A 14,705-nucleotide genomic window follows, 5' to 3' on the forward strand; every position below is an offset into this window, starting at 1 on the left:
GAGTAAATTAGTTTCAGTCCTACTTGCAAACGGTGAACCCATTGAGGGAAGCTATTGCATTCTCTTCACCACCCAGCCCCAAAAGTGCGTGGCTACACCTCCTCTCCTCCCAGTTATTAGGTAACTGTCAAAAAAGATAAAGCAAAGCAAATCCCGCCGACAGGCAGCCATGTTCCATTTAGCCTGCACAAAAGACAGACTTTTTTCCCTTTCATTCCCCCCGCCATGTTCATTTCATCCCCCCAGCAGCATCAATAATTCATGGGTTTAAAAGGAAAAAAAGATGATAACCAGTAAGAAATTTAAGCAGCAGATGCTCTCTCTCTCCATTAGAAAAAGAGAAATAAGTCTCAATTCGGGGGTGTTATTTTTCTTTAAAATATTTCTGCTTTGTTCTGTAAGGACAATGGCGCAGAGATAGTGTTTTGACACTGCGGATCTTATAACAGCCACTGGTGACATGTTAGCTAACAAATTGGCACAAATGACCATGGTCGAAATAATTACATGGTAAGGAGAGGCGAATCAGAGAACAAATCTCCGTCTATCAGGTCCAGGAAAGACATTGTAACAAAAGGGAGATATGTAGATGTTTTGCAAATTAATCAGCTTTAATCATCCCTTTTTAAAAACTGGAGGACTTTACTGAAAGGGCACTGGTGCCAGCTAGACCCCAATTAAAGCGAATAAGGGAGGATTAAGGACACAATCTGGTAAATGCACTAAGCACCAGGGAGTGAGTGCCATTGACTATGGTGCAACTTGCTTCTGAGTAAACATGTATAAGATTGCACTGTAAATAGTTGAAGTCCAAGTACTAGAGGGTTTAAACCCACATTCACACCATGCATTTAAAGCACTAGGATACCATTTAAAACAGTCATGGCTTCTTCCACCAAAGAATTCTGGGAGCTGTAGTTTGTTAAGGGTGCTGATAGTTGATGGGAGACCCCCTATCCCCTTCACAAAACTACAATTTCCTGGAGTTGTTTAACAATCAAGCCCTCTTCACAGGGAAGTCTGGAAATTGTAGCTGTGTTGAGGGAATAGAGCTCTCCTGACAACTCCTTGGCACTCTTAAAAAACTGCGACTCCCAGAATTCTTTGGGAGGAATCCATGACTCTTTAAAGGTGCATGCTGTGAGTGAGGCCTTAATGATCCCAAGTGTGGTTAGAGATTGCATTGAATAACACAATAGCTGCTTTATCTTGATGCAAGCTATTAAGAGGAGGTGCTAGCCCTGCATTTTTTTACAAATTCATACCAAAAGGATGATCAACATTAAAGAAGAAGACTGCCTTATTAAGCTATCAGGGGTCTACAGTTGCCACACGTACTTTCAGAGGGCAGTCCTCTACCTGAAGGCTGTCTGGTCTATGAGTGGTTTAAAGATTGAGAACCCTAAGGAGGGAGATCTGGTAAACCTTGGAGTTGTCCGTCAGCAGTTGGCCTCTGGACCACAGACTAAGCAACCACACAGATCTTTTGCTCAGAGTCATGCTGAGATGCCCGGCCTGTCTATTTGAAATACAGGGTTGCATCCAGCACTAGCCTTGCTCACTGTGGATCCGCTGAAATGACTGGACATGACTTAGCTTTGGTCCGTTTATTTCAGTGGGTTTATTCTGAGTCATTGGATATGTTCTGAGTCACTAAATTTACACCTGCCCCTAAAAATTAACATATGCCAACACAATGCAAATCTGTTATTCATTTCTGCTTTTGGGGGGTAATGTGTGAATAGCTACCCTAGAGGGGTATGTAAACACATCACAGGAATAATTAGTGAGTGTTATCACCAACTCCAGATGTCATCTCTGTATAGATACACCACTGACCTATAGCAGAAACACCAACCCTTAATTTCATATTTCTGCATTAATCCTCAAACATATATGGATTTTGAAAGAACCATGGTTTAATTGTGGTCTACCAAACCCCCAATATCGTGTTTGTTATTTATTTATTTGCAAGCACAGGACAGTCAAGCATTGGTCTTTGGGGGTTGCTTGGTGCAGTATGACACTGGTGACCATCTCCCTTCATCTCCCTTCCTTTCTCCATCCAGCCGCGGCTGAGCGTTTTAGCTGCCCCACCAGCAGAGATTATTTACAAATGGGGGAGATGCTCAGAATTCTGAGTTGTACGGGGGCCATGTCCTCAAATTCTAGATGATGGCTCTCATTAGTGAGTCTATAGAAAGACTGGGTCGGCAGCTCTGTGAACAGGGATGAAGACCTAAAACAGAATGATGTTCTGGTCCCTATATCCAGATGTTATGGAAATTGACCATGGCTCATGTTGGGGGCTGCTCTTGCAGGGCACATTTGACTCTGAACAGAAGAAGAAGAAGAGTTTGGATTTGATATCCCGCTTTATCACTCCCTTTAAGGAGTCTCAAAGCGGCTAACAATCTCCTTTCCCTTCCTCCCCCACAACAAACACTCTGTGAGGTGTGTGAGGCTGAGAGACTTCAAAGAAGTGTGACTAGCCCAAGGTCACCCAGCAGCTGCATGTGGAGGAGCGGAGAAGCGAACCCGGTTCCCCAGATTACGAGACTACTGCTCTTAACCACTACACCACACAGGAGAATCAAACACTTTTTCTTCCTTCCTTCATTCTTCCACAGTCAAAAGCAGCCTGGGATAATTTGAAGGCAGTAGTGGGGAGAGTTGCTGTTGTCCTTAGGTCCTGCCTGCAAGCTTCTCATAGGCACCTGGCTGGCAACTGTGAGAACGGGACCACTGGCCTGATCCAGCAGGGCTCTTTTCTGTGTTCTTATTCATCATACTCTCCTTAGATGGCTTCAAAGGGGAATCTGTGGGAGCCTGCTGTCTTATTTCCAACCAATGGGGTGTGGCTCTGCCTGTCATCGGCTCTGGCTCCACCTACTGTTGGTTTCCCTACCTTCTGCCCCATTAGATCCAGTGAACACAAGCCTTGCATGTATGCTGTGCTGAGTCATTGTCTTGTAAACTGGACGCGGATCAGCATGCAGAAGACTGGCCCTGACTACCTACCTGGTTGGCACTTGGGAGACTTCAGCAAAAATGGGATTTTGGGTTGCCAAAATCTGATTTAAAAACTACACACAGAGAGAGAGTGCAGTGTTTTTCACAAGCTAGCCTGAAGATCTTGCCATCGCTCCCTGTTACGGCTGTATAATCCACCCAACAGCTAGCTAATCCTTCCATCGTCTTGCTCAAGCACAAACAGCAATACACAGAGCAAAAATAAAGAGTCAAGGAAGCCTCTGTACTCTTGTCCCACCTCACCTATTGCCAAAACATATACAATAATATATTTGTCTGCCTTAGATTTTCCTAAAAGATTAAGAACTCAATGGAAAGGGGCCTTGTGGTAGGAAACCGAGGGGATTGGAGAACAGAAAGGACGCAAAGGGAGAAATCTTTGTCTGCCATTTCCTTTGCCAAGCTATTTTTTAAGTCACGCATGCAGGAATCTGAAAGACCCAGAGGTCAAATCTTAGATTTTGGAAGCCTCCACTGAAGTTGAAAGGATTTACAATGGATTTACGCCACTGCCTTTAATATCTTTTATTTTCACACACCCTTGAGGAGGTAGCATTCTCCATTCTCATCACATACGTGGCCTCTACGCGGTAATTAATGCAAGCTTAGGAGCAATTATTATCTTAAACTGCTAGCTTATTTTCATAATGACTGGCTTAAATGGGCTGTACCAATGTGATTTCTCCTCCCTCTCTTCTATTTGGGCTAAAGCAATTAGATTTGTCTCCATCCCCGGTGAAGCTCTTGTTTCTTAAGTATTTTATTGGCTTGCTCTCTCAGCAAAGGGCACATAATATTAGGAATTTCAGCAACAGAAGTCTCACCTGGCTTAGACTTTCTAAGGATTAAGGCACAAGTAGTGGGGACACCTCCTTATCCCTCCTCTTTAATAAGAGATGAAGTTATTGACAGCATGTTGCCTTGCAATGGCACCCCCAAACCTGCCACTTAGGGTGGACTGTCTCCCCCAAAGAAGGACATTTCAGGATTTGAGGTTGTTGGATAAAGCAAAATGAACCCTTTCCTCGATTCAACAGAATGGAATGCCCCCAAAGGCATTAAGTTGTGAATTATGGAGTCCATTAAACAACCAGCCTGGAAGAGGAAAGCAAACCACTACCTTTCATTTCCCCCATTTGAATTCCTCTCTCGCACCCAAAAGCATGCTCCTTTAGCTTCTTCCTATTTCAGCAGATCTGACTCCGTTCCAAAACATCCAGCAAAGTTTTATTTCCCCCCTTTCCCAGCTGAAGTGAGATGGCCTGTCCTTAACACATAATTCTTCTCCTATCCCCGGTCGGTCTCGCCCGCTGACCATGCTAAGACCTCCATTTCGACAAGGGCAAAAAATAAACAAAAATAAACCAACCTTTCCACGTTATGGCTCTCGGCGTAGAGCCCATCGGAGGCTCCCATCAGCAAGATGAACGACACACACTGAGCATATGCTCGGCCATTTCCTTAACTGCCAACATGGCCATAAGCAATAAAAGGCATATAGATACCGTGTGCTAAGTGAGGCAGGGGATAGGATGATAGTGGAAGCAGTTTCAATTCAAGAGGTGTTCTCTCTCTCTCTCTCTCTCTCTCTCTCTCTCTCTCTCTCTCTCTGGTCATTGTCATAAAACACTAAGAGGTGGGCGAAGCAAGGATAGGCCTTGAGGGGGAAGTTCCTCCCCTCCACCTGCTGGCACCTGCAGTAAGGTGTGAAGGCTTAAGGTTGGTCTATCCACTCAGGACACGGAAGGAGAGGGAAGGGAGGAAAGAGGACAGCAAGAAGGTGAGGGCTGTAACCTTACCATGGCACAAGATCAAAGAAAATAAGGTCATCATTTTTTAAAAAATAAATAAATCATAAAACGAAAAAAGCTCTCCGTTTTTAAGCCCTCAGCAAGCACACTATTTCCAGCTGTTGGGTACCCATGAAACATAAAACCAACCTATTTGTTACCTGGGTTACAGACCTCATTTAGTTAATCATCACCATGATGACCAGGGCCCAAAAGGAGAGGGGTGGCAGGAAAGGTGTGGGGGAAAGAGGGGGGAGGAAACAAAGAACTTTAAGAAAATAAAAAGCTACTACTTTCTCTATCTGGGATCCCGTTCTTATATCTGCCCTCATGCCATCCTCCCCGCTGGTCTTTATTCCTCCCTTCCTTTCTGTAGTACAGAAAGGCCAAGTTTTGAGCAGCGCTTTTCGAACAGCCAGGTATAATTTCTCCTCCAAATGGGAAAGGTGGGGCCTGTGGTTCATACTGCACCAGGTTGCTCAAGGTCCAGAGAGGAATGTGAGTTGAGAGGAAAGAAAAACGGGAGGGGAGGGGGATCCCCGCACTTCTAACTTGTTAGTTAACCTGCCCGCCTGAGCCTTAATCAATAGCCAGGGACTCTGAAAGGAACAAAGAACAAACACAGAAGAAAAGCCGAGCCCTTATCTCAGATCCCCATCAGATAAGCCATACCTGGAGTCCAAAGGGACAGGCTGGCCTGTTCAGCCCTTTCCGAGTTCAAGAAGGAGCAAAGGGATGTTTCTGTGGCTTCTCTACACTTCAGTGATAGCATTCTTGCTTTGAATTTATTTTAATTTGTTCCCAACACCATCATTATTTTTAGGAGGCAGAGGAAGAAGGGGGAACCAAGTAAACCCTGAACTCTAATCAAAACATGCATCTCAGGGTAATTTTGGAATTAAGTCTCTTTCTGCGTGTCTTAAGGGAGCAAGCCTATGCATGTCTACACAAAAGTAAGCTCCACTGAGTTCCATGGGATTAGTTCTCAGTTCCTTTAAAGTTGTAGTTCTGTACTCACCTACCCGGGGAGTAAGCCCCATTGAGATTCATTGGGACATACTTCCGGGTGGACATGTACAGCACTGTGCTGTAACAATCTGTTTAGCTAGCAAGGCGTTTGGATTCAGATGGCCCCTGTTATAGACAAGGATGCCTTGCGTCTTTCACCTCTCGATAAACACATTCCAAAACCTCCAATTAGCCGCTCTTGCAAAAACACACCACACGGAAGAAAGCTCTTAAATTGACATGTGATTGCTTTCCCATTTGCATTAAAAGAAAAAAGAAAATCAAATGTGTTACAGGGTTCCCGATGAGACAGGCAGCCAGAGATCACATACCCTTGACCTTTTGTTTCAGGAGATTTTGGTAAAGGGGATGTGTGGAAGCCCCAAATTCGTTTGTGAAGATTCAGCAGAGAGAGGGGGGTGGGGTGAAAGTACCCAATGCATCCTCTAAAGAAATCCTAAGAGCTCCTCAGAGAACCATCAAAACAAACATTTACCAGCTTCTGGGAAAACGATATTGTTACCAAAAGCAATTTGCAAACACTTTGTCAGAACGCAGCATGAGATAATTAAGCATATTTGAATTTACAATTTAGATTCTTCTATTAAGGTGGGAGAGGGGGACGCCCAGCAACCTCATCCTTGTTCTTATTTTATTTACGTCTTCCAATTTCAGCAAAGATTTATTGTCATTATATTATTTGTTTTGCCAGTTTCAATTTTTCTGTCATCACTTGCTCAGGGCAAGCTGTATAAATGCAGGGTGTTTCAACTGTTCACATCAAAACTTCTCTTAAGGCTGCAGGCTTACTATACATACTGGAAAATGCTGTGTTAAACACAGTGCCGCTTACTTCCAAGTAAACATGACTAAGATTGCACTGCGTGAGCAGAAACAGGCACCAGCAAGGCTGTATTTGGAGTTTAAACCTTGTTCAGTTTTAAGCCTGGATCAATATTATTTTCAGTAAGTATTGCGGGATTCCCTAGTACAATAGCCTATATATGTGTGTGTGCGCACATGCTACAGGGGACCTCGATATCTATGAAAGTCTATCCATTGTTAAATCAGATTACAGTCAGAACTCAAGGGGGAATGATTATGTTATACTACCCAGTCAGGCATTGACATACACACTTAGTTTTATTCCTAGTTTTAGTCCAGCAGATTGAATTTTTTGTTGCGCAAAATGGGCACTCCAAATTTCTCAAAGCTATTTGCTGTGGATTTCAACAGGTTTCCTTATGGGAGCAGGTGAGACAAGGTTCTTCCCCCCTCAGAAAATTCTCTTGTGAGAAATTTCAGCTCATTTCATGCTAGACAAAACTGAAGGAAAACTCTGCTGTTAGTTCATATTGGTGGATGGGGAAGTTGTGGGCAGAGAAAGGAGGATTGGAAGGGGAAAAGGTTCGAGCCCATTGCTTCATTCCATGATATTAAAATAATATCAAAGAATATTAAAACTGGATCCATGCAGATGGTGAAACTGGTCAGGGGTGCATTTAACTGAATTTTCTCCAGGGGAGGACTGAAATTCTCCAACAGTTCAGGAGGAATGTGAAAAATAATAATAATAAATAATATGTACCAGCAAATTATTTTCTGAGAAATTTCAGCTCAGCTATGGTTGAAAGGGGAAGTTAAAAGTATATAAAAATGGAAACTCGTGGCACAAACATGTGCATAGATTATTTTCAAAATAAGAAACCCTGGGTTCAACAAGTTAGTGAGTACAAGACTGCAGTTTTAAATGAATAGTTGTATTTATAGTTAGAGGGGATTGTAGAAAGCAATCTTTTGATATTTGGATATCTGCTGATAGACTACCAATACATAAAGATTGGTGTCATTCATCAACATTTAGATGAGCTCAATAGCTGCTGCTGTTGCTTTTCTTTTTTTAAAATAATAATAATAGTAATAGTGATTTTAAAGGTGCAGTCCTCAGCACACCTATTTGAGAATAAGCGCCACTGATGTCAACAGAACTTACTTCCAAGGTTGCAGTTAAAATTCCAAACTGTTTTGGGGAAAAAAAATACTATGTGCTCTTTGTTGGCGTTCAGGTCATATTACACTTAGTGGAACTTACTGTACTACTGAGTAATTGAATCCACAAAATTAAGCAACCTACATTTAGCACCCTAACCTGATTTTCACCTCAAAAAGGTTTTCTTGGGAGTGTCATGGATTTTCATGAAACATTGCTCTAGGATGGAAGTCCTAAAGATACTATTTCCCACTGGGGGGGGGGATGGAACTTACTCCAAAGTAAATATGGTTGGGATCAGGTGCCCATGCTATAATTTAAGTGAGTACTTCTTCAAAGGTAATACCGTTCACGTTGAAGGCACTATTAAGGTGTAGGATCTTATTGATAGGGTTTAAAATTTGAATGTGAGATACTACAGAATTTTAGAGTTGCAGACATGGGGGAAACAGCCATTTCTGAACTATCTACCAGTTTAGAGGACTGCAGAGTTGTTCATTCAAAAACTGTCCATCATACCTTAGTGTACACATTAAGACCCACATTTCGTTTTCAAATTAATAGCTCTCTAAAGACTGCAATCCTATATCCACTTATCTGGGAGAAATAATCATTGAAACCGGCGGGACTTGTTTCTGAAAAGACTTGGGCAGGAGTGTGCCATAAGCCTATTTGAGGGAGCACCGATGTGTCACAAGTTCCCCATATTTCAGACAAGAGCTCTTTTGATACAGCACAAACAGCTTGTGCTGGTTGCCTTTCTGATAATTCAAAAATATCTGGAAGAGCGGGAAATATATGGAAAGCCCCTGAACGCAACAAATCCGGTAATCTCACCTTTGCCACGAGTTCACAAGAGGGCCTTTACAAAAAATAAAAAAGGGGGAAAAAGAAAAACCCCACCAAATTTGTTTTTGCAAATTGATTTTAGCAAATGCCTTATCCTGCATTCTCATCTGAAAGGTGCCCTGAATAAGATTGCATCCTCAGACTCATGCCCCCACACCCCGCTTTTGCAATATGGAAATGATAATACTACGGTCGTAAGGAAGGCAACAAGATCATATAAGTGTGGAACGCCTGAAACGTTCAAGAATGCTACATTCCTGCTAAGTATTATTATTACCCATTCAAACCCAGGTAGGAGTTTTGACCTTGAGTTCAGTGAGATATCAGCCTGGAGCAATCCTATAAACTTTGTAAGGCTTATGCAGGCACAACAGGATAATGGCCCCATTAAATATCGGCACTAGCCATGCGGTACAAGTCTAAGCTTCCTTACTCAGGAGTAAATCCCTAGTAAATCCCTAGACTTACTCCCTAGTAACTGTCTGAAGAACTGCAGCTTTAGAAGCAGGTTTATATTGGAGAAGGGCTATGTGGAGAGGGATGAAATCTAATTAACGGGCTTTGATGGAGGTAAATATAAAAGAAGTTAGCCCTGCTGACAGATCCCTTCTTTTTCTGTAATCATTTTCTCCTGGCTTCTGTGTTGAAATGTAATGAGATTGGATAGTATTGAAATCAAGATTGGTTTCAGGAGACCTTTCGAAAAAGGAAAAAGGGAAAAAAGCAAAGAAAACCAAGCAAATCAAAACCATTTCTTGTCTTATGTGCCCATCCCCCCCACACTTTGGAAGAACACACAAAGCAGCCTTTGCCAACCCAGTGCCCTCCAGATGTTTTGGATTCCCAAACTTCTGGAGGGCACCGAGTTGGTGAAGGCGGACACAGAGGAACCTTCCAGAACCTTTTCCAAGAAGTGAAAGCCGAACAGAGCGCTCTGCGTCAACTCCCCTAAAGTCCACAACGCCCAACTGCCTTTTCCTGCTTTTGGAGCCAACAACGGATGACGAGAACCATTTCTGCGTGCTTACAACACACACACACATACACGTCTTAAAACTCTCACCCAGTTTACTGTGTCAACAGCGCACGCGCACACACACACACACACACACACACACACACACCCAAGCATCAGCAGCCCAACAGGCCAAAGGAAAAGTTGACAAAAAGTCAAGGGTTTCTTTTCTTTGAAAGCCATTCTTTCAATCATTTTCCTCCTGCGCAAACCATTTTGATCCACTCAACATCCCTCCACACTGACTGGCACAGAAGGCGTCAGATGTGAGGAGTTATTCCCCCTCCGAAAGAGAATCTAGTGTCTCTTTCTTTCTCAGTGCCCAACTCAAAGCAGCAAGTAGAGACAGGTTAGGCATGGAAGCGGAGCAGTGGTGAGAGAACTGGAAGAAAGATTATGAGGAAGCAAAGAGGCTCTCTTATAACACACGGATAGACCTGCAGCGGTTATAGGAGGCAGTGGAGAGGAAAGAACGAGGAGACCAACTCAAAATGGCTCCTTTAAGCCAAACTGCAAACACTCTGGACAGAATCAAGATCTCTGCATCCTCTAGTTAATTGCCAAAACCGTAATCCAAGAATCAAATCCCATCCCCTTTACCACTTACACATCACACTATTATTTCCCATTTTAGCATTGAGAACAGAAATTACTGCTTTCCAATGTATGTGCTTTTAAATATCTGTTACCCCCCTGCGCTTAAACTGCCCCCTGTCCTTGTTAAACAGGGTCACAACCATTTATTTCTCTTTTAGCAGTGGGGAAGGGATAAAGATGGGAAAGAATTAAGCAAGGCACAGCTCGCCAACAAGGAGGGAAAAGACATTTAGGATTCAGTGAGAGATACAAACCATGGGCTGCTTGGATCGCTCTTCATCTCTTGGTCAACTGAGTGCTTTCCACCCCCCTCGCCTAACTGCTGTGATTCAGTCATCACCACCGATCCCAAATCTGCCTCCTTTGTCAAGATCAGGGCACGAGAGACTAAGGTTCCCCCCCATTGGCTGCCTCCTATTGAATGCCTTGCAACTTTGCTGCTACCTGCCCCAACTGGTTTGGCCAGTTGTAAGGTGAACGTTTGGATTTGCGAGGTTTCAGCCATCCCCACCCCCCCCTCACCTTCCATCTCAAAGCAGACAAAACCTGATACTTCTTCTTTCTTTTTTTTTAAACAAAACTTCCTTCAGTCTACCTGGAGAAAGAAAAGAGACAAAAGATAGAAGGGGGTGGGAGGGAAGCACACCTAAGCAAGACGACTTAACTGCGGCTCAGTCACCACCATTAAACTCCCGTTTAGTGCACATCCACGGCGGGAATCTTTCAACCTACAGCACACGAGGACCGCGAAGCCATTACAACGACTTTGGCGCAAGGTGCCAGGTAACCTTTTCCCAACCCAAAACCGCCAAGGATCGTAAATCAATAAATACATGCATTGAAAAAGCAAGTCGCAGCAGGCCTCTTGTGAGTGACTTTGGAGGGTCGGGTCTTCCCACGTCTCAGCAATTTCTCGGGATTTCTCGGCAAGGAGTTTCGCAGGACGTAGACACGGCTGGGATTTCGGGGTGTGTGTGCAGAAAGCACACAAGGAATCAGAACAGCTTTGCTATATCTACGCTACCAAAAAGAAAAGAAAATCCTTAAAATAAAATTAAAGGTTTTTTTAAAGGAGGGGGGAGCCGCGACGTTGCCCGGCCATCATGGAAGCCTCAAGCATCTTACTTGTTTAAGCTGGAATACAGGAGAGACGGAGAATGTCTAACGGCTCAGCTTACATGTACTTCCTCGGCCCCTCCCTGAGCAGGTGCATTCTTTGCTCCCAACCAATCTCCTTGCCTCTAGCCATGAACAGGTGTGTCCTGCCATCTTGGGATAGGCCAGGCGGGGAACCGTCAGGCGTGATGTAGCCACGGACCCCACACAATAGGCTTTCGGAGCCTCCCCACCTCCAAAGGATCTTTTTGAATATCGGGGGGGGGGGGGAGAGGAAGTTAAGTTTATGTGTGACATATGCATACTGTATCTATCTACCTACCTACCAACCTAGCACGGCCCATTGCTCCCATTTTCTCTCAACCTTCATATCTGTTGTTTTATTTAAGAAATGTAGGCTAACTGGTTGGAAAGGGGTCCCCGCCACCAGCAGGGTGTATAACCTTCTGGCAAAAGAAGTTCAGTTAGTCTCCCCCTCCAAGCTGCCACGACTGCCATAAGCCAGGGAAGGAGGGGAAGGTTTCAAATAAGGAAGTCACTTTCTGTAGCGTTCAGTCAGAGTCATCCAAGGTTGCAGGTTTCTTGCAGATGTGGGTTGATTAACTCCACCCTGCATCAGAAATGGGGAACCTCAGGCCCAGAGGCTAGATGTGGCCCTCCAGGCCTCTCCACTTGGCCCACGGATCCTGGCTGGAATGTGTCCTTAAATTCTTATCATGCCTCATGGTTGCCAGGATGGAGAGAAGTGTGTGAGTGTGTGTAGAAACGAGCCAACTGTACGAAGCTAAACATTTACATTTGTGCCTTTGCCCGCTTTTGCCTCGGGCTCTGCCCACCCCTGGCATATGGCCCCCAGAAAAGAACGTCCCTAGGGTTGCAATATTTCAAAAAGTAAAAACCAAGACACTCCAAAAGTCGCTGAGCTTTTACAAGAAAAACCCTGACGTTGTTGAGCTTTCTTTTTACAAAAACACAAATTTTTGATTGACTTGCCTAAGATCCAGGACAAAGCGCTGTCTTTCGGAAAATCCCCCCAGATGTCCACCTTTGAATTCCCAGTAATGTCCAGAAAAATATGGATGTATGGCCCAAAGGGTGGCAAAAGGTTCCTGTTCGCTACTGACAGTCATTAGAATCCCTATGGAAATATACAAAATGAGAGTCTGTACATCACCAGCGTTGACGTTGGATTAATCTACCAGTCCAATCTGGGTTCTGTACATCCAATGAGGAGGGAGGCACCATTTTTGTCCTTTGCCTCAGGCAGCAAGATCTCTTGGGCTGGTCCTGGACGCTTACTAGGGCTTCAGCCAGAGGTCTCTTCCTAGCCCTAATGGAGATGCTGAGGATTGAATCTGGATCCTTCTATACGCAAAGCGATGTGCTCTACTACTGAGCTATGGGCTGTCCAAACTAAAATATGTGAAGTTATTCTGGATATATGCCCTTGCTTAAGAGCTGAAGGAATGCCTTGTTGGGTGAGTCAAGATCCCCTCCCATCTAGTACTCTTGACAAGAACCTACAGAAATTTGGGAACTGGGGGTAGGCACTGAGAGAATTTCCCAAGTGTCACAAGGAAGAGGCGGTTCTCTACAATATAATAGGGTTGGGCAACTGGAGGTGTGTGTCTTCATGCCAATGGGGCACTGCCCCACCAACCTTAGCCTGCCCTCAGCCAGCCCATCCTTCCTGCCTTCCTATTTAACAACAAGTACAGGGGGAGGTCTTGGTTGTAATCTTCCTTCTCCTTAGTCTCAGTTTTGCCCTTGTAGAACTCATCCAGGAGGAGCATGGGAGCAAGATTATAATTAGTTGACTCCACATGTCATCATCTCTGCCTCTATCATTTGCTCTGGCTTTGCTTGCATTTGGGTTCCTGCCCTACCAATCTCAATAGGCACAAGCCCCCACTGTAGGCAAATCCAACCCTCAATGCAAATCCAACACCCCAACCCCCATCTAGCCAACAACATAACTCCTAAACCCAAAGGTGATAAACACTATTATCCAGTTTCTCTCAGCCAGTTTCTCCCAAACTGGGAGAAGCAATGGGTTTCTTAAGTTCTTCTCCTGCAGTGTGAACAGCAAGACAGAGTCCTTTGGCCTATTTTGAAACCTGGGATGCTCTGAGACATAGGCAAAGGGCTGTTGATTTCTATTGTATTTAAAAAAACACACGTAAAATCACTTTTTGCCCAAAGTAAATGGGTTCTTTAAGGCCAACTTCTACAACCTGAACAGCAAGGGAGGTGCTGGCAGAACCCCATGTCCTATGTCGTCACCTGGATATTGTCTCCTGGCAAGAAAGGGCTCTTTAACCCCTTCTCTCCTGCAGCGTGCACAGCAAGGAAGGCCTTGCGAGAGAAACGTGAAGGCTTAAGACACCAATGCTATTTTTCTAGAAAAATAGGTGCCAGAACTCACTATTAACATCTCCCTTGTTCTCTTATACAGTGGTACCTCGAGTTAAGTACTTAATTCGTTCTGGAGGTCCGTTCTTAACCTGAAACTGTTCCTAACCTGAAGCACCACTTTAGCTAATGGGGCCTCCTGCTGCGGCTTCGCCGCCGGAGCACGATTTCTGTTCTCATCCTGAAGCAAAGTTCTTAACCCGAGGTACTATTTCTGGGTTAGCGGAGTCTGTAACCTGAAGTGTATGTAACCTGAAGCATATGTAACCCGAGGTACCACTGTAATAGTAATAGTGCCTACATGAGAGGGGCCAGAACTGAGATCCGTCGAGTTCCAGCTGAAAAAAAGCCCAAGATTCTACCAAAGCATCTTTTCTGCTGGAGCAGAGGGGAGTGGGATCATAACTTTGCCCTTTTCCTGTACATCCAAGTGATAGTGGATAGCGCCAATGGTTGTGCCCAGCAGTCCTTTTTCAGACGAAAATATGCCCCCCACTGTTGAAAAATTCACCTCCAATATTTTTATCAGTGTCGTTTTGTGCAAGCCGCCTTGAATTGCATTCTGGGGGAAAGGCAGAATACAACAACAACAACGGGCCTGCTCTGAGCAGGATTAGCATTCAATACAGGCCCATAATTGTACAATAGAAAGGGCTTAAGGAAATAAGATATGCCTGCTGGATCATGCCAATGGCTCATCCAGTCCAACATCCTATTTTTGCAGCTTGATGAAGTCCGAAAGAAAGACCTGAGGAGAACAGCACTCCTCCCACCTGTGATTCACAGGAACTGGTATTCAGAGGCATAGTGCCTCTGGAGGAGCCCCTCAAACACTTCCTTGAGTGCTACAGATCATACCTGATTATAGTGTTGCATTGGCCCCTAACTATGTAAT

General features: G+C 44.3%; 1 protein-coding gene across 2 annotated transcripts in view; it reads right to left on the bottom strand.

The window, feature by feature from the left end:
• Positions 1 to 14,705, bottom strand: part of LOC308590981 (uncharacterized protein) — a 220,976-nt gene that overhangs the window by 77,917 nt on the left and 128,354 nt on the right. Inside the window, exon 1 of one of the 2 annotated variants that reach the window (XM_081201424.1) lies at positions 10,537 to 10,663. The exons of the other annotated variant lie outside the window; for it this stretch is intronic. Coding sequence (XP_081057550.1) covers positions 10,537 to 10,539 — 3 coding nt within the window. The 5' untranslated portion in view covers positions 10,540 to 10,663. Of the gene's footprint in view, positions 1 to 10,536; positions 10,664 to 14,705 lie in introns of those variants that run through there. 2 annotated transcript variants of the gene reach the window in all.

This window comes from Podarcis bocagei (genome assembly GCF_964188305.1).
Source record: "Podarcis bocagei genome assembly, chromosome: 7".
Classification (NCBI taxonomy): Eukaryota; Metazoa; Chordata; class Lepidosauria; order Squamata; family Lacertidae; genus Podarcis; species Podarcis bocagei.